This window comes from Cyanistes caeruleus, chromosome 5, assembly GCF_971803275.1.
Source record: "Cyanistes caeruleus chromosome 5, bCyaCae1.hap1.1, whole genome shotgun sequence".
Lineage (NCBI taxonomy): Eukaryota > Metazoa > Chordata > Aves > Passeriformes > Paridae > Cyanistes > Cyanistes caeruleus.
This window is the reverse complement of record NC_141705.1, coordinates 38,235,942-38,256,794: the sequence shown is the minus strand read 5'-3', so window position 1 is coordinate 38,256,794 and position 20,853 is coordinate 38,235,942. Positions and strand designations below refer to the sequence as shown.

General features: G+C 35.5%; 1 protein-coding gene across 7 annotated transcripts in view; it reads right to left on the bottom strand.

The window, feature by feature from the left end:
* SPOCK3 (SPARC (osteonectin), cwcv and kazal like domains proteoglycan 3) overlaps positions 1 to 20,853 on the bottom strand; it is a 428,772-nt gene that overhangs the window by 44,357 nt on the left and 363,562 nt on the right. For all 7 annotated transcript variants that reach the window (XM_086890368.1, XM_086890373.1, XM_086890370.1 and 4 more), the window contains one exon: positions 4,362 to 4,476. In XM_086890368.1, the coding sequence (XP_086746494.1) occupies positions 4,362 to 4,476 (115 nt within the window). The remainder of the gene's footprint in view (positions 1 to 4,361; positions 4,477 to 20,853) is intronic.

Below are 20,853 nucleotides of genomic sequence, written 5' to 3'. Positions count from 1 at the left end.
TGCTTGTTTGTTACCTACATAGTCCTCAGATGCTAAAAAAAAAAAGAAGCCCTTTTTTTCTTCCATGAGAGTAAACATCTTATTAAATCTAAGTCTAATAAGCCTAAATCTCTTATTTTAGTGAAAACATTGAATGAGCTCTTAGCACAGGATTTATTAGAGATTAACTCAAAAATTATTGAGACTGAATTCTTCTACTTCAATAACTAATAAAAATACATATTCAGTATTTTACCAGCAACAACACAGCTTTTGCCATTTTAACTGGGCCTTCAAACAGGCCATGAGCTTTTCGGTGACTTCATGTCCCACCTGAATCTTGACCCTATGTCAGGGCAGAAACACAGCCTCATTTCTGTGATGGAGATATCCAAAGACATAATTGAGAAGGATGCTACAGTACTCACCAGCCAAATCTTTGAAATAGACTGTTTGGGAAACCAGGATCCTGCACATGTCACAGCACACATTTGTCAGAATGTTAGTGCAGCTCGACAGAAAAATAAAACAGAGCTCTCTGTCAAGATTTTTAGTTTTAAAAATAATTAAACTTTCCCAATGTATGTACTCTGGAGCATAAATTTAAGAAAACTGATAATGGATGCTTTTCTCAGATACCTTTGGAAGTCTTTAACTACAGCTAAAGGGTGTCAGCCATACACTCATCTGCTGACAATATTTCTGCAGAAATGCCTGTGGTCTTCATTGACCACACTTTGCATCATGTGCACTTGTTCTTACCCATCAGACTGAAGAACAGGACAAGCAAGGGACAGGGCTTGCTCCATCTCAGACCAAAAGGACGATGACCACTATTTGAAAGAAAAAAATGTGCCCAGACACTGCCAAGGGGACAAAAGAGTCCTCAGATTTGTTAAAACGTGCCATGCACAAAATCCTTCCTAGCTTCTGGTTCCACATAAGCACTGAAAAAAGCCTCAGAAGTGCTTAGGAAAATAAAGATCTGTAGATTCCAGCTCAGTGAAATCCTTTAATTTACAGCTGTGCAACTCAGTATGACCTGGATACCCCAAATCCTGGCACATACTTGAAAAGGAGATTGGGGCAAAAACAGGACATGAGGCAATGGTTATGCTTGGAAAGGAAGATGCTTATTCACATGTCTTATTTAACACCCCTGTCACAAGAGGTGGAGCTTGCCATTCATTCTGCTTCACCTTTTCTCATTGTGCTTCTATGCAACTTCCCAAGCCCTCCCTCTCTTCTGTACTCCCCATATTAATTTATTTTTAACTTTGTGTTCCCCTAATACTGCCTCTAATGCTCTGCAGATGTCCCCCTCTCATTTGAAACCCTAACCTTGTCTTTTCTGTCTCTTTTTAAAAATTACAGTAGTACCAATTGCAGTTTATAGTTTATATGATACCCATTGCTTTACCTGAATTACATTCTTGACATAAGTCAAGATTTTTATTTTATTGTGGGCTTTTTTTGTTGTGGGGTTTGGGATTTTTTGCTTGTGACTTTTATTTTTCTTAACAACTTGCACATCCTACATCCAGATCAAGTTTTTAGCCCTTTCATTTTTGGATTTAACCTAAGAGACCCTGCACATCTACTGGGTTAAATGTTTCTAAATGTATCATTAAAATGAGACAGCCTCCACAAAAGCTTGGATCCCCTCACCTGCCTCATGCATTCATCAGAGAAAAGGATTAGACAAACTTCATATTCACTTCCAACTAAAAGGACACTGTGATTTCTTTAGTAAGATCACATATATTTTTAAGAAGAAAATCTGTTTTTCTAAATAGTGGTTTAATTTTGCTTCCCAAAAAAGTATAGGGATTCACACTGGGACTATTTTGGGAAAGTTCGCAGGCATAGTTTGCTCTCCAGATACACCCAAAAAAATCAGTAATTTCAATCTGAAAAGATGAACAATTGTCCTGAACAGCCTAGGTAAGGGATGTATTTTAGGAAACCCTTACTTAAGTTATCCCTGGATAACTTAAAATGAGAAAAGGAAGTGTAACTTTACTTTGACTTTACTGTTTGACTGTTTGGTTTCATCACCTGACATATGTCTGTGCATTTTAGAATCCCAGAACCATAGAAACATTTAGTTTGGAAAAGGTCTCCAAGATCATCAAGTCCAACTACTGTAACACTTTCCAGAGCACTATTTAAAGACAAAAATTGTAATCTTACAGCTTTTTATTAGAAAAACTTCTGATGTAAGAAATTTCGTACTCTGTCACAATAAAAGCTGAAATTTCACTGACAATACTCAGCTCACTTTCATGTTTCTCAAGTTTCCTGGCTTTTGGCCTTGTAAAGAAACTATATTAACAAATTTCAGCATTGCAACAAAATGTAGCATTTGGAAAAGCCCTGTATTTTGCTTGCTCTGACAATCTGTCAGGACAGGATTAGTGTTAATTCCTACACCCAGGAGACCTTTTTTCCTTCTCTTTTACATAACTAGGCATGAGTAATCTTGACTTCTTGGCAACTGAAATCATCAATAGTTCATTCTTAATTTTAAAAAATTCTAGTTTTGGAAGCAAAAAAAAAAATCTCTAGCTTTTTTTCAGTGTTATAGCACAGAAGTATGAAAAATTAAATATGCTTGAAAGAATACACACAAGGACAAAGATAACTGCATCAGGTGAAACAGCTTCCAGCAGAGAAAATGCTGATCTTATTTTGGGAAAAACTAAGGGCAATGATAGCATATTAAAAGACTAACACTGAAGTATGTGGGTCTACAACTCACAGAGAGATGCTTTTCGCTTCATTATCTTAATTTCACTTCATGCTCACTGTTAAGCAAATATTCTCATATCCTGGAAATACAGAAATTACTGCTAGAGAATGCTGCAACCACATTAAGGTTACACTCACTGTGTGTCTTATCAAAGGGGCTCCATTAACCACATGATGCCGAGTCTTCCACTACTTTTTATTTTGTTCAACAATGCAAGAAGATGACATATTTAACTATTTATTTTCAAGATATTACATGAAGTTGTAAATTAATGCTTTAAAAAACATCAAGACTATAATTTTGCAGAGGGGTTACAGCACAGGGAGTATTTAATTACATATATTCAATTAATATTTAATTACGCCATCAATTTTATTGCCAGAGATGAAAAAAGGGACCTAAAAAAGTGTTTCAGTGCAGTTTTTTAATTGAATTGTATGCCTGCACACAGTTTAATCTTTGTAGTGGTCATCTTCATTCATTGTTAAAAGAACATTAATTTGTTTTTTAAACTAGGAAAAAAAAATCATTTTAGCAGTAGCTACAGCTTAAAATGGAAAGCAAGACAAGACTATCCTGCACAATAAATCTGGAATAGTGCCTCAAACTATAATGAAATATCAATGTTAATGCAGTAAAGCAGTATTTGTTTCTTTTACTGTTTTAACGCTGCTACAGGAAAAAACTCATCATCTTCAAAAACTAGTTTTGCTGTATTTTCAATGTATTTTACTCATCAAAAGTGTTACTATACAGAAAGAACAAAAGATGCATCTATCAGTGATCAGTCTAAAGAAATTTTAAAAATCAAGACCTCCAATCATGCTTTCCTTGACAGATTCACTTCCATGGTAGCCTAAAACCTCATGACAGCTCTCTATTCAGAAGCACCAAAGATGTGTTTTGTAAATGCAATGTAAATAATAGTAATAATAATAGTAATATAATTTAAATAAATAATATTTAAATAAAATGTAAGTAAAAATTAAAATGTTTTATGTGGCAGCCACCTTCCATAATCACCTGGGAGCTACTGAAACACAAATAAGCTTAGCCACCATTTTTTCTCTCCAGTTTGTTCCAATGCACCAATGGCTAAGAAGCAGTGCAAAGCAACCTCATTTTCTAGCAGCATAATCTCATTTGTGGTCCAAAGGGAAGCCAATTTACTCCCATCAAGCACTTTCTAAATGAACTCACATAATACAGACATTACTAACAGTTTTACAGCTCCACTGCTTGCTCCTATAACCAGCAACAAGGACTTATAGGTTTCCTTCCTTTCTATCACACTTTGTTTTCTTGAATATTCAACTGAAAACACTGAGGAGCAAGGAATTAATTTCTAGTTTTAAATACACCTATAAGCATCTCAAGGAGTATTCAAACAACAAATGAAAAAAAGAACAGCAGAAACTTATACTAAAATAGCTCATTTGAAAAAATACCATTGTATTTTACTACAGGTACAACTCCAAAACCCTTGTCAAAGAAACAACCTTGAATAAAATAAAGCTGGTTTTATTCAAGAATAATGAGTGTTTCTGATAATTGTAATATTCCATGTTAAAAATCTTCCCTCCTTCTGGAAATGACTATTAAAAATATTACACAAATTACCATCACTCACCTCTCCTGTCATTTCTTCCTGCATTTGTGGATTTGTCAGAAGGGCAAGGGCAACGTCCTTCACATTTCACTGAAATTTGTTTTCCTGAGACACAGGCTTGATAGTCTAATTTGCACTGTAAGGAGACAAAATGACTCATTAATATAAACATCTCCTATGTCAAAAAATTCTAGTTCTAAGAAATTTGAAGCAATCTTTCATGAAGTGCTTAAATCTTTGCAGACAGGTGCAAAGGAAAATCTTCTGCAGAATATGCTACTTTTGTAAAAAAAATTAGATTAAAGAAAGGTACAAAGTTTTGGTTCCTGGCTTGGCTACCATTTCAGACGCCACTCAAGCATGAAGGCACTTGTGGTGTGAGACTGATTGAATATCCATGCTAAATGGAAGTAGACTGCATTGGTTTTATCTGTATTCTGTGAGCAAATAAACACAGCAACAACATTCATTATTGATAGGAAGCAATAAACAGTCAATTTTTATAGAATTTATCACTGAATTTCTATCTTTAGGATGACAGTATCCTGGTAAAAAGCATTAATGAATAAAATGAAAAGCTCTGCCTAATGTAATTCTGCATAGTGGCTGTCTTTTCTGATACAGAAAGAGATTCATTTGTGAGGTTCTGTCTGTGTACTTACATCTCCAATCCAGAAACCACATAAAAGCTAACTATATCTGAAAAAAAAAATTGTTTTAGGCATATAAAAATAAAGTAGTTAAAAACCACATACAGAGAAAATAATATCATTGTAAACCCTCACTCTTATGGAAAAGCTGAACTTTTTTCCCAATAAACAGCTCTTTGCATAGAGATCTTTCTCTGGGATGTTTTGTCAATGTATTATCAGGAAAAACATAAAAAAACAAGGTGGGTGAAGCATCTACTAAGATGCTTTTTCCAAAAGTGAAAGAAGAAAGATTGTTATGGAGAACACTTCATCCTTGAACAAAAGATGCCAAACGTCTCATTAAATAGGTAAAGGACACAGAAGCATGAGTCAGAAAACCAGTTCAAGTCACAAATGAAAATATGAAGCGTTTCCTATGCATCACAACACTTCAGAAAAATCTCACCAGAATTTGTCTCTTTTATTCCCTGAGTCATATTTTGTTGGGGTATATAACTTCACTGTAATGTAGTTCCATTATATGATTTTCAAGATTTCCAGAGAATGCTAAAGTCAAAGTTTCTCTCTCTCCTAAAAATATGTAAGGGCTGGGAGCACTGTAGCTCTGTAAGAATCAAGGTGGCTCCTGAAAGACTGCACTTGATGTTCCCACTAGTATGCAGATGTAAGCACTGTGAATTTACAGAACATCAACTTTTTAAGCTGTCAGACTTCCAGTCTTGCCATACTCTCATGTAGTTCTATATCTTGCATAACCTGAAGTACATCGCTGTATCAAAATAGTGTATTTTTGCACCACTGCCAGTAGTAAAAAGAGAGAAATTATTACCTCATATTTTGTGTACTTAAAGTAATTACTGTCAAATAAGTCATTATTGTACTTCAGTTTTGAATGTGTTATCTTTTGCCAAAAAGGCATGGTTAAAGGAAAATGACACAAACAGAACCTTTTAATTCTCAAGAAAAACCCTCCAACATAACTGTTCCAATTGCAAGTTATATAGCACTAATAGCTCTTAAAGGACTGGAAAATGGAAGCAAAGCAAACACCTGCCCATGCTGATATTGAAATAACCAAATACCTTTTCTATCTCAATTTTCCTGGCCCTACAGGAAAGTGCTTGCAGCACTATGATGCCCACCAGCCCTCTCTCCAGAAAGTGTATGACCTAATTTATATTTTAATGCTCAAACCAATATTTGGAGTTTGTGGAATGGATTATCACTCAAATTTAATATTTGTCTCTGTAAAAAGAGATGTCTTTCCATTTTTAATATCTGAGAGCTTTTATTATTCAAATTTAGTAGCATAAGGATTCAAACCTACAGATAGGTGTGCTTTAGGCTTTGATTACTCTACTTGGTGAGACCACCATCTAATATTTGACATATAAACCCATTCCAGGTTGGATTTACTGAGAAACAGAGTATGAAGAGTGAAGCACAAAGATGGCAATACATTTATTTAATTTCTGAAGATTTCTTTAATCCTTTTTTTGAGAGGTTATATTTTTTCAGACTCCAATGCTCCTAACTTTGATTTACTTGAACATTGCTCAAGAGACTAGTGAATACTTCATAGGTGCTTCAGCTAGCATCATGAGTTCCAAGTTTAGTCTTTGATTTATTTTTCTTTCAAGTTGTCTACTCAGTCCTATTTGCAAAGAACACTATCCTTTTTAAACTCTAAAAAAACTTAATGCTCAACACCTGGCACAGGCAGAGATACATGAGATCCTGAGTGCAAGGTCAGCACACAACACTTCCAAACCACTACTCTCATTCACAGGTATGATGAAGTTTTACCCTAGCTGAACTCAAAGACAGGAAGGCAGCAGAGACATATTCACTGATTTCAGAAACAAAGCAACATCATGGTGCTTGCATAAGCTGGAAATGAATCAAGGCAGTTCTGACAACTTCCTTTTAGCAGCTAGCAACACCTGGAATAGAACTCTGGTTCAAACCTCTTGACATCATTCCCCAGATTAAAAATGCACTAGGATACTGTAAAGATAGCTCAATTACATAAAGGTGAGTAAAACTTCCTTCAGTGCTACTCTTAAACTGGTAGAAGAGCAAGTAACATACTTGAAAAACTCCACAGAAAAAGAAATCACTGACATTCGGTGTATGAGGCCACAATGAGAAACAGTAGTCAAAAAGGAGAGGTGGTGTGAAAGGGTTCATGCCAGGGTAGTAACTCAAAGAGCTGCCCGATTTCCTAACCAGATCTCTCTCCATGACTTTTCAATGGTTTTGGCAATCTGAAGAATTAACAGGAAGCTGGCAAATGCTGACCCAGTCCCACCTGCATGCCTGGTAAAATTAGGAAGATTATTCTGAGATTTGCAGGAAGACATATGAAGGACAATGCAATCATTGGTCACAGTCAGGACAGCTTAATGAGGATGAACTTTAATGAGGATGCCCAACTTGACAATTTCCTTTTACAATGAAGTTACCCACCTAGCTGACCAAGGGAAGCCAGCTGATATAATCTTTTTGGATTTCAGTAATGTTTTCAATACTGTCTCTCACAGTGCCTTTCTGGACAAAATGGCCAGCAGACAGCAGGATAAACCCATCACATGATGAGTGAGCACCTGGCTCATGGGTTGGACACAGAACACCGTGGTGTAAATGGGATGAAGTCAGGCTGGTGACCCATTACTACTGGGGTTCCACACAGCTCCACTGTAGGGCCAGTGCTCTTCAAGGTCCTCATAAACAACTTGGATGCAGGACTCCAAAGTAGATGAAGTCTGCCAATGATATTTGACTGGGAGGAGCTGTTGACTGCCTCCAAGGCTGACGTGCTGCAGAGAGACCTGGACAAGTAAGAGAGGTGGGAAATCACCAACTGCATTAAAGTCAATAAAGAAAAGTACCAGATTCTGCACCTAGAATGGGACAACCCTGGATGTACAGAAGAACTGTGAAATGAATGAGATGCTGGAAAGCAGTGCCATGGAAAGGAAACCAGCCAGGAGAGCCAGCTGTGTCCTGAGGGGCATCAGGCACAGCATCACCAGGCAAGGGGGAGGATTGTCCCACTCTGCTCTGCTCTAGGGCAACCTCACCTTTAGTCCTGTGTGTTTTGGGTGCCACAACATAAAAAAGATATTAAGCTATTAGAGAGCCACTAAAGGAGAGCTGCAAAGATGGTGGAGAGCCTTGAGGGAAAGCTGTATGAGGAGTGACTGAGGTCACTTGGTCTTTTCAGACTGAAGGAAACTGAGAGACCTCATTGCAGTCTGCAGCTTCCTCATGAGGGAAAAATGATGGACATGCACTGTTCTCTCTTCTGTGGTGACCAGTGACAAGTGGTCACAGCACCAAGCCTGACAGAGCTCAAAGCTCTCAGGCACATGGTGTGATTCTTGGGGATGTCTTGTGCAGGCCAGGAGTTAAACACAAGGATTCTTGTGGGTCCCTGCCGACTTAGGTTGGAATGATTCTAGAGGGTTGGAAGATAAGCTAAAGGATATCCTATTAAACATGGAAGAGTTTTAGAAGACAGAAATATAATAGAAAGCCATAATATTAAAATAGGCTAAAATACAACGTAATTCAATACAGAAAATGCCATGGTCTACTGTTACATAGACAAAATAAGCAAGGTATTAACAACAAGCTGGAGCAACTGGCTAGACATCCATTATAAAGGGAAAATAGAAGTCTAGTGATCATTAAGAACAACTGAGTGGTGTTTTATATATTACCAGGATATATAAATGCTAGTGCAACCTACAAAATATATAAGATACTTTCACAAAGCTGTGGCAGCACTGTACAGCTTGTGACAAGGTTTCAAACAAGACAGGATTTAATTGAAAAAGTAGTAACAGGAAAAATGAGAAACCTAGAAAATAGTCACCAAAAAGAGACTGAAGGACGGGGTCTTAAGACAATTCATGTAACAGCTGTCAAATAGGCAAAAGACACCTGAAAGGTACCTGAAAAGAATACCACAATGAATGTTACAAGAAATAATTGTCTTAAATTGCTGCAGAGAAGTAATAAATTAGATACTAGGTAGACTTTTCAAGAAGGGTAGTGACTTCTTAAATCGCTGGAGAAGCTTTTTAATCTTCGTAATTGTCTTTACAACCAGGCTTAGATAAATCTGTCAGGAATTACACCTGTGTAGCTTATCTTGCTTTTTGAACATGGATGGATCAGATGGCATCAAGCTTATTCAGTTGTGAAGTACAGACTTGCTCCAGGAATGAACCAGTGTCAAGAGATTATTGCTTGCATAAATCCTGTTCATTTACTGAAGAGTTTGAAAGATGTGTAATGAATGAACTAGGGAGATGGCAAAAAAGGAAAGAAAAGTAATGCTTGTACTGGTCTGTTCATCCTAGGTAATTTTAGCAATATTCTGTTTGGTACTGAGTGTATTTGTGCTCTCCTGAGCTCCTGAAAACCTGACATATGATTTGAGAATATGGTAAATATTTTCAGATAAATTAAAACAAAAATTAGTTGAATATATAAATGCTTTGCAATGTGAAATATGAACAAAAAATCCTTAAATTGGATATCCACATCTCACATATAATTTATTTGCTTTCATCTGCAGAACCATCATCTATCTGTAAAAAGATATATCACACAGAGGGACAGTGTGTGAGACAGCTGTAAATTAGTTGCTATTTGCAGGCTTTTCAAAATGTACAGGGAACAATGACATATTAAAGTAGATGAGAAATTTAGTTTAACTGTCTGGCTACCATATAATAAAAGACATAAAAGTGTACTGAAAACAATTTCCTGATTAGAAAAAAGAGAGGTTATGTCCATTCTGTATGTTATGTGAGTGAAGAGCCCTCTGGAAGAAAGCAACAGAATTAAGACTGCATTTTAAGTCTACTCAAAAGGAAAAAGTCCTTGTGCAGCATTGACTCTGGCATTTCCTATAATTTTATCAATCTGCTTTTTCTCACAGACTTAATTCTTCTCCTTTTTGAGAATGCTACAATCTCAATGCAAGTTTTTCCACAGCAGTACTGTCTTGCCAGAAGTATCTAGTGGCTTTTAAACAAAACTAACTCTAAGTAATGAGGACGCCTGTGACTTCCCTGGCAAGTAAAGAACAGAGGCTCATGAACAGAAACCTCGAGGTACAATCTGCAGACACTCGCCCTCCAATCACTCTTTTCCATCTGGATTCATCCTGGGCATCTGGAAACAGATCTGGTACACCTCTACAGCACACAAATCTTCAGAAATTAGCTGCCAGGATATTCATCTAGATGTCCAGTGAATACTGTGTCCATTATGTGCTTCAAGCCCTTCACACTGAAATACTGAAGTTTGGCCAGACACATCAAAACGTCCTTTTCTAAACAGATGCATATCTATAATACAGGACAAAATGTGAATTCACTGTTAAGACTCTTTCAGATATTTTCATATGCTGAGGTGCTGATACTTATAGAAATGCTTTCTAGAACAGCATCATATTTATTACGGAGCTTTTAGAAATTACTTTTTAGAAAACCAATAAGTAATACTTGTGCAACTGTAGTGTCACATCTTTGAAAGGTAACCATTGGCTTTAAGTGCACCTTATCTCTATGACAGCTCTGTAGAAGTCCTTGATGTTTTTGTACATTTAAAAATCAAAAAGGGCATGCTATCTAATTCTATGAAAAAAATACACACATAAATGATTAAATTCAGATTCCCCTTGATAATTATCAGTTCATATGCTACAAATAGAATTGCTGGGTTTATCTGGAATATCCTTTCAAGTCTGTATGTTCCCACCAAAACATCCTCACAGTTCTTTCTTTCCTGTATTTTTTCTAGATGATCATTCATGGTCAGAAGATTTCTGTATGAAGCAAGCAACAGGACCTCTGAGAAAAGAGCCTTTTCTGCTAGAAAAAAGGTATATTTTTTCCACTATCATTTTATGTTTCACCTTTTATGTTTCTGCCTTTTAGGCAAGAATCTTTCCCATAGAGCTCCATATTCATGCATCAATACAGATATTTTCTATCTCGTTAGAAGCTGGTAACTCTGACAGCTGAACAGATAATCTCTGATTACTCAGTACTATGTGCTTTCAACTTCATGATGTTTTCCTATCCACGTTCCCCATTTTCAAACTTGATTCCTCTTTCACAAAGCTTACATACATTCCCCAGCACAAAATCTGCCTCTACAGTATTTTGTGCAAATTGTTATGTGAAATTATGCCCTCAGATTTGAGTCTAACTCAAATATGTAAAGAAAGTATCGTTATAAACTCAATTGGTTGTTCCTGTCACCAAGCATAGGGGTAGGGTGGGTAGGGTGAGCGTTGATCAGGTACATTCCAGGTCCAGTTCAACACAGACCATTACCTGATACAGAACATGGAAGAGAAGTAAAAGACTGCTTCATGCAATCACTTTAGGCTGGCGTAAAATGAAGGTGAAAATATGGCCAAAGTTAGTGATGTGGTAAAAAAAATTGACAATTTTATGTAATTTTGAACTTTGTTACAAAAAGCAGCCAAGAGGGTATAGAATTCCAAGCCAAATGCACCTAGGTATAATGATAAGAGACAACATTTTCAACTAATTCAAGCTTAAGAAAGGAAAAACTAATGTGTAAATCTATCCGAGAAGCATCACTCAGATCTACAGATGCCTTTTTGTCTAATCAGTAACCTGGCTAAGCATGTGTATTATTCACCTAAAAAACAGGAGTTTGGATAAAAAGCTTTTCAGCAAACAAGTGCTACTATTTAAAATGAAAACAACTGTTGAATATATTAACCATAAAGACACACAACTAGCATTTTAATCAGAGAAAAACTGGAAATGTGTCTATTGAACCAAGACCCTAAGCAAAGAAAATTTTTTGTGGTTGAAAGACAACTGATGATACATTGCTTATGAAGCTATGAATTAGAGAATGCTATTTTCATGACAGAATGAAAACCTGCATGCAGAGGCTTCTTCCCACCCACCTTAATAGCTCTTGTCTGTTTTCTTCAGCACACTGCAGTGCAATAGTATAAAATTAAAAGCTTGAAATCATTGAAATCAGGTCAACTAGATATTCAGTCTTTTTCAGACACCCTAGAACACATATTAAGTCACAGAAACATGCCAATAGATGCCTACTGGGATTATTCAAATTAGGCACCTACTTATCTTTGCTTTCCTACTTAGAGGCTCTTAGAGACACATGATGCTTAGAAGCTTCTGCAAATCCTTCAAATAACTTATCTGCTTTTAAAATCAGCTGAGTTTTTAGACACCAACTTGGTTTGCAAAATATATACCTCACTATCTCATTTTATACATACTGCAAACAGGCTAACTAATATTTCATACCATCAAGGAAGAACACAAACCCTAATTAATGGTAAATCCCCACTTGAAATACACTATTCCTAATAAATTAAGAATAATTAATAATAATGCTTTTAGTATTTGTGTAAAAAAATTTACTCTCACATCCAAATTAATATTCCAATATTCCTTTAATGCAATAAATTGTGTAAAAAGATATTTCAAACAAAAAAAAATTACTGTGTTTTTAAAAACTAATTCACTAAAGGGGTAAAAAATATATAACGATGTTATACTGTGCTCTTCTTCCAAAAATATAAACATTGATACAATCTGAAAATTTACTAAAAGCTTCTTGTAAGTACACTTAACACAAAAAAAAACCAAACCAAAACTCTTTCTGAAATATACAAGTCTATACTTAAATCCTATAAATTTTGGCTCTTATTCAGAGCTCTTGCCTGTATAGTCCAAATCTCAGCACTTCATCAGGCTCCTTGTTTCAAACTTCTCCATCATATTTAATCCCACCTGAGACAGAGATTCACAGAATGTGACTCAATACTGTGTGTATGTGAGATTTGTGGTGTACCCCATTGCTGGCATTCAGTATTTTGCAATTTGCAGAAATTTCCTTGAGAGATGGAAAAATAAATATTGCTCAGATAAAACTAACTTTACATTTTCAAGTTCCCACTACAAATTTTAAAATTAATATTCAAAGAAATTTTTTACAGGTGAACAAAAACATTTCATTCTCCTACACAACCATCTTAAAAAACAGCTGACTATATTGGTTCAAAAATCAGCTAGTAAAGCTCTTCACTTATTTTCATCTGACATGCAAATTTCTGAATAATGGCAAAAACAAAATAGAAGTAATGGGAAAGCTGTAAAATCTTGTAACAAGACACAAATGGCTTCTAGAAGTGTGGAATTTTTTGTTAAAACAATTTGCTTATTCCTTATTAGCATGCATTGTCACTGTATTTTTAATGTCATATGACTTCCTAAGCCATGCTGGCTGATTGCATTGCTAATTAAACAAGTTCAATTTTTCCAATTATATCCAAGTTGAAATATTTATAAAGTTGTATCTGTGCTAAAATAGCATCTAAAGGGCATGCTAATTAGTTTCAATTATAGGAAAAATAATAAAAATACTAAAAGTAACATGCACAGACCTAGACAGTCCATACTGGGTTATCCCATCAAAGTTTCAAAGACATTTAAACTATTCTTTGTAAACTGTGGTGACAAAGGGAGGGGGGAAAAAAAGGGGAAAAAAATAGAAAAAGGAAAAAAAAATAGGAAAAAAGTGAGAAAGCAAATTAAAAAAGGAAAAACAGATTTTATATAGTTAGTTACAAGTAGGTGAAACACCGAGGCACCCTAGTTTTCTTATCAGCCTGTACAGCTCTGTCCTTTTCTGCTCACCTAAAAATGTATGCTAATACTCATTTGAGCTCCAAGTGCTAGAGTTAATTTATTAAACAGTCCAAAATGCAAGGCTCCATGTGCTATCAGTGACAAAAATATTTATGAAATTCCACATTCATACCAGTTTTCACTCTGTCAGGAAAGAAACATGGTGTTGTACAAGTGGTAATTAACATTCCAAAGCATGACTGCTTTTCATTGGATCACATATCTCTCCCTGAGCCTAAAGAGATGCATCTTGTGTGGAGAGACACAGAACTGCACCCAAATCTTTCCCCTCTGTGCTGTTAGTATGATTTCCAAAACATGCAAAAATTTTCCTTGTTCTGTGCCAAACATATGTGGATTAAAACTAGGGCAATACAAAGCCAAATTTTTCATTCTATGTTTTGAATGAAAAGCCACAGTGACAAATTTTGCTACATCAATGCTTATTTTTCTTTTCCAGTAATTCCATGGTGGCCTAAAATGTTACTTTTTTTTTTTTTCTGTTGTTGTTTTGATACAGAGGACCTACCTCTGATAGTCATATGTCTGAATTTGTTTTCAGTGAAATATCCACATAGCAATTGGCTCACATTTATAGTATTTCATTGTGAAGCTTGCCAGAATTACAAATTTAAAAAAAAAAAAAATCCAAAATGTGAGACATGGAAGATGATTCTTTAACATTACAGACATTTTTTCTCATTGGAATCTGGAAAAAAAAAAAAAAGACTGAAGCCTCTGCTTTCTCCAGGCCAACATGACTAGTTTATAGCACTACAGCACTGCTGGTCTAAATCTCTGTTATAGTGTCTGAAACCTAAGTTTCATAGTATTTCAGCTTCTTTCTAAGTGCAAATGTGACTTGCATGAACATCATGTAAGAATAGCTTTTTAGAAGCTAAACACTTTTTTCTGTTTGACTACTAAATTAAATGTTTGAAAAATTTTAAGTTGAATAATTATCTTCTTCCTAGTAATTTTCACCTTATTTGCAGTTCTGTAGCAAATTGCTAAAGAATGCTTTCACTGGGCCAAGATCTGAGGCAGTTATCATTTGCCATTTGCCTCGCAACTTCTTTAACCCCACTCCTATCATAGATAGTTACTATAAACTCTCAAAATCTGTTCCTTAGGTTAACGTTACTTCGCTTCACTCCATCTTTAACTATTCTGTCTCCCTATTAAGAGCTTATTTTCCATTTTTTTAGAAATAAATGCCTCAACAGTAGCCTCCCAAGACCATAAAAATCCTCTAAACCTATTTTACTATCTCATCCTTATCTTCTACTCCACCAAAACCACATGCTTTAAAGAGCTTCCACTTGGTAAATCTGAGGCAACTTTGTCTCTTGATCTCCTTCTTGCAACTGACACAGCTCATCTCTAACTTCTACACTGTTTTCTCAGTGCCTTAATGTTTCAAGCAACTATAAAACATAAGAACCTTATTAATTGTCTCAACACCCCTGACCATTCTCTCTGCTGGTTTCTTTACAGAACTGGTTTCTGCTGCACAAGGCTAGCTATGCAAGTTCCTGTGTTCAGCTCCTTTGCATTTCTGCATTCACATGATGTGGAAACATTTTTCTGGAAAATAATTGCTGTGCCAAAATGATTCGGGATTATTTTAGCTGTAATTCTAGTTACAACATTTTTAATACTATTTTCAAAAGATTAACTTCTGATGGTTAAGCCTCTCAGAGAAAGACTGTTCTCCACGGAAGTATGCCTCTAATGCAATCTAAAGTTTAAGAAATCTGAATCTTCAACTAAAATCTCCATTTTCAGAAGTGTGATTTCTCTTATTTTGCTGGCTGTCTCATTTGACAGTTAACACACAAATTTATATTCAGAATTTTGTATCCATAACCTACTGGTGTGACATGAGAGTTCTTCAATAAACACTGATACTTCTTTCACTTACCTCTTTGTCCTACTCTTTTACTGATTTTTCCTTACAGCCTAGATGATTTCTATTCTAGGAAAACATAAAGCCATTTAAAAACACACACACACAGAATCACAGTATGACTCTATGTTTGAGGGTTGGAAGGGACCTTACAGATCATCTAGCTCAGACTCTCTTGCCATGGGCAAATAAATCTACTTTTCTCAAAGTCCCTTCCAAGCTGGCCTTGAACACTTCCAGGGATGGGGTATCCACATCATCTCTGGGCAACCTGTGCTAGTGACCCATCACCTACATAGTAAATAATTTCTTCCTATACAGAACCTAAATCTACTCGTGGTCTGTTTATAACCATTCTCCCTTACCCTATCACTACATGCACTCGCAGAAAATCTCTCTCCAGCTGTCTTGTAGGTCCCCTTTCTCAGCTCCTCTATCACTTGGAGAATGAATTTCTCATGAATACATTCCAGGGACCACCTGGAATGCTCCTGCCCTGCTGTGTTGTTCCACCAACAGGGCAGCTGAAGTACCCCACGAGGACCAGGGCTTGTGAAAGTGAGGCTGCTCCTATCTTTCTACAGAAGCCCTCATTCCCAGTTTTTCCTGGTGGGGTGGACTGTAGCAGTCCCCCAGGTTAATGTCACCTGTCCCTGTCTCCCTTTAATTCTGACCCTTAAGCTTGTGGTCAGCATCTCATCCATTCCGAGGTGGGCCTGCATTTAAAGAAATTACACTGATGAAGCCTTTGGAAAATATTTTCCAGTCCATAAGGTCACATTCTTTTTATTTTTTCTGAAGTATTAAAGTTTAGGTATCTCTTAATGCAAATTCAATATATCATTTTATATTAAATGAACATGATATTCTGGAAATGAAAAAAGGAATCAAATTCAATTATTGCTTGTATAAATAGCACATGTATAAATGTATAAATCATCCTAATCTAGGAAATACTGAATTGATCAGAATTTCAAAATATTAAAGCTTTGTAAAGCATTTTGTTATGTAAGCTATTGTTTTCTTTCTCTACAGCTTTAGAAGCTATTTATTTTGAATGCAGTAGATAAAGAGGAGATCAGTTATGTATAACATTATATATTTTGGAATTTTTACTACATCAGCCTATCTGAAAATCTGGATTAAATAGTTAGTCATCACCCTTATGATATTTCTCTGCCTTTTTTTTTCTTGAATACCACATCCTATCGATACAAAGGTTCCAGATAAAATTTCTGGCCTTTCTGGCAAAAGCCATCCATGTTTTATTTTCCAGCTATGACCAATCTCGTTTCCTTCTTTTATTATTGTTTACCATTTTAAGCATTTAAAGAATGAACAAGCAGTTTCTACTATTTCTATAAAGACTCAAAGTATACTCCAGGATCAGTCAAGCATGATACATTTTGCTTTCATCATTGTCTATTCATCAGTCTCATCCAAGGAAAGACTGTTGGTGGAGCTTCTTAAGGGGACAGAATAGGGCAGAAGGAGGACTAGCCATGATTAGTTGGCTTTTTTGCGGGTTTGTTTATTTTCTCCCCTATTTACCAACAACTTTTTTTTATTTGCCAGTGTACCTCAGCCACAAATTCATTGTAACAGTACAACCCAGACTTGGTCTGTAGGTGGTTTTAAATTATTCCACTTATAAAGGGGTGATTTTGGCAGGGTGTTGCTTGGGCTAGAGACACAAATCGTAATTTTTAGATGCCCCTTTTGACAAAATCCACGTTTATTAGAAAAACAGATCCTTGCTGGTTGAGCACCTGGAAGAAGCTGCTTCTACCAGCTGCAAAAGCAGAAGATCTGTATGCTGTCAAACAATTTATTTCAGAGAGATTACATTATTTTATTACTAAAGGTGGCAGGCAATGATTTAACCTTATTATTTTTGGCAAGATTTCAATTGACAGTTAAGTCTACAGCAGATTGCTTAGTAACAAGGCAGATAAAAATGGAAAGGCATAGTGGATTAGCCCAATTTAAGAAGTAAGACTGACATATATTGAATCAGGCTTGTGAAAAATGCTTTCATTTACTATTACAAAATACCCATTTTGTAATAGGAATTCTGTTTCTAGCAATCTCTCTTGAAGTAGAAAGAACTTTCAACAGCTCAGGCATGTGACCTGAAAGCTCACATTACACTAATTGATTTAATTCAATTTAACTTATATAAAATCAAATTCTTAAAATAACATCAAACATTAAAAATGCCAGTATGCATTTTTTATGTTTCTTCCCAACAAGGTGTCTTATACCAAACACACTGCTAAGAGATACAGATTATTAAGTTAAAATTTTAATAATACCTGAAATTAATAAAGATAGCAATGATTTTAAAAAGAAGAATGTTAAATACAGGATGTCCTGAGAATAAAAATTTATTTCAGATTCAGGAAATATGATAAACAAAACTTGAATGGAGTATTAAACTCTCTCCTCCACTCAGTGCAATTTTATCCCAAACTCTTTCAAACCTCCTCACAGAAAGGAATTGTAATTGGGGAGACTGATAAGTGTATTTGAATATTAAAAAGATCTAAATCCACATACTTGTATATCTGTGGAGTCTTTCAAGATTTTTATCCTCTTTCTGACTACTTTTGTATACAGTTTGCATCTTAGTCTGAGAAGCTAGTTTAGACCCATTACTTTTGAAAAACAATTTTTATTGCTATTTACAAATACAGGGTTTTCATCAATAACGTGAAGCATTCATAGGTAGGAGAAAATATATTTCAAAAAAATTCACTATCAATATGAAGACATCTTGAGGAAATTGTTGCTAGTAACAGAACTGCCAAAGTGATTCTGGCATAAAACCATGGGGCGATGGGCATAATTTAAAGACTAAGTTATTTCTGCTGTGTTTTCAAAATACTGCAGGCACTGCTCATTGATCTCATTTAAGGTTAGATTTTGCTGAAGTCAAACTAATCATCAACTGTGTTCAACTTACGAGAGAAGACTTCAGCCTATTGTACCAAATACCAGAGCTGAAATCAAAATATGCAAAATCCACTCAAAAGAAGATTCATCTGCATGACTGTGGTTTTTTTTTCCCTCTTGGCCATTTTTCTGACAGTCCAAAACAGTGCAATATGGGAGAATTGTTCCAACAGAAGAATCTAATCCTGAGCATCACCATCTCATCCCAGTTACACCAACTTTACAGCATGTGCTGGACAGCAGTGAGTTGCCTCCCTGGGTGAAAGAGCAGCAGCAGCTGGATTGCTGCCTCAAAAGAACCCACCTGAGCTGCACTTCATGTCCTTTCATTTCCCCATTAATCCCAGGAAAGATGAAGCTAGAAACAGGCTGTGTTTTTCATGGAGGACGTCAAGTATATAGGGGTACCAAAGCCTTGTGAGACAGCACTGCTTGACAATTCCTAGTGTAGAAATGCATACTGCACTTTCAAGTGCCAAAGTTTAGAGAAATGCAGAAGGTAAAAACAGACCAACTGTAGAACACATGCAGTATTATTTAAAGGCCATTAAGTAAAAATTGTGCCACTACTGGGCCAAGGAAATGGCAGGATGTCTTTATTCTGAATTTCTTCTCTCACAATGATTCACATCCACTCTGATTACTCAGCATTTCAGCATGTAATATTTTTATTTCAACATTCTTGTAATGCTAGTAACAAATATCTTACATCTGCTACTTTTCTTTTACACTGACTTCATGAGATTAATTTTGAGCTGAAAAAAATAAACATAACCTGGACTGCAAAAATGAGAGGGAAACAAAATACCCTTACCTGACTCTGGAAAAGCTCATTTTAGGAGACAACTTTAATTTCTAGATAGTCCACCTATTATATCATCTTTTTTTTTCCTTGTTTGCTTTCCAAAGCAAAACACATGTATGAAATCGCTATAGCTACATAACTTAATATAAGCATTTAATGGGCTTGTCCTGAAAAAGCAAAGTTATACTCCCAAAAGAACATCCATCTGACAAATGTCAATAGCCTGTGTTCTACAGTACTATTTAATGACTTATTTCCAGGAAATGTATTATACAATATTCCAGAGTCATTGATGAATGCTTTCTAAATACAAAAAAAGTGCTGTGTAAACTCCAATTGGAACTTGATGACACAATGAAACAAACTTTGCTTGGAGTACAAGAACACAAATATTTGCCTTTAGTCAATTTTTAAAACCACTGCTCTTGAAATAACCTGGCAAGGACCTCTGTTTTGATGCAACTGGTAGCACAGAGTATGAAATCCTCACATCACTAAAAAGCAATAAAAGTAAGTATTTATAGGCTAATATAGATATTCTGTGGCAATAAACGTTTTTATTATTAAATATCCAAGTTACATTAGAAAATGTTTTTCCTACTAAGATTTAGGACAAAAGCCTAAGTATTGTCAGGGTTTAGGAAGCACTAGTTAAATCTGATGTTTTTATTTTATCAAGAATAAAATACCCTTGGAGAAGATACTTAGTGTTCAATCTAACAACCAGTCCCTCATGGAAACTAATTCTTTTTTTATAAACCTCATATGTGACTACAGATGTGTAAACTTCAGATGCCATTAATTTGTGATTACATAAAAAAACAAACAAAAAAATATGGAAACTTTAAAACTTTAGATACAAGCAAATATCCCTAAAGTATTTTGTTTAAAATGCAATATGAAATTTTTTCTTCAGAAGTAACAAACACAGAGGTTTTTCATCTCCATCAATTTAATCTATTATTATACTTCTCTTGAAGCACTGGATATTATCTACTAATGAAGCAATTTGTTAGTGTAAGGACACAGTGTCACTAAGACAGAATGCGGCAGCTCCTTTCACACCACTGAATTACATGCTGTTTCTGAGAAAAATGGGTTTACCAAGAGCCCACACTTTTTTCTGCTAAAGAAGATTCATTTATTAATATTGGCTGAGCTTTCTTCTGCTCGAAGTTTTAATGAAGGATGCTAAACAAATTAATTTTTTTTCAGCATTATGAAGTCCCTCCATCACAATTTAATCTCTGCACTGTACTAATGCAGTCCCAGAATTTTTGGACTTCAGCAGGAGCAGCACAAAATATTTAATCCAGACAAGACTGGGTAAACTGACAGTAACATTTTAAAATTACTACTTTATCTCCAAAATTTTATGAGAGAAAAAACATGAGAGTTAAGGACTAGAAAAGGAAGATTTGATTGATCTTAAAACTCATAATACACTGTTGCAAGGAAAGATATG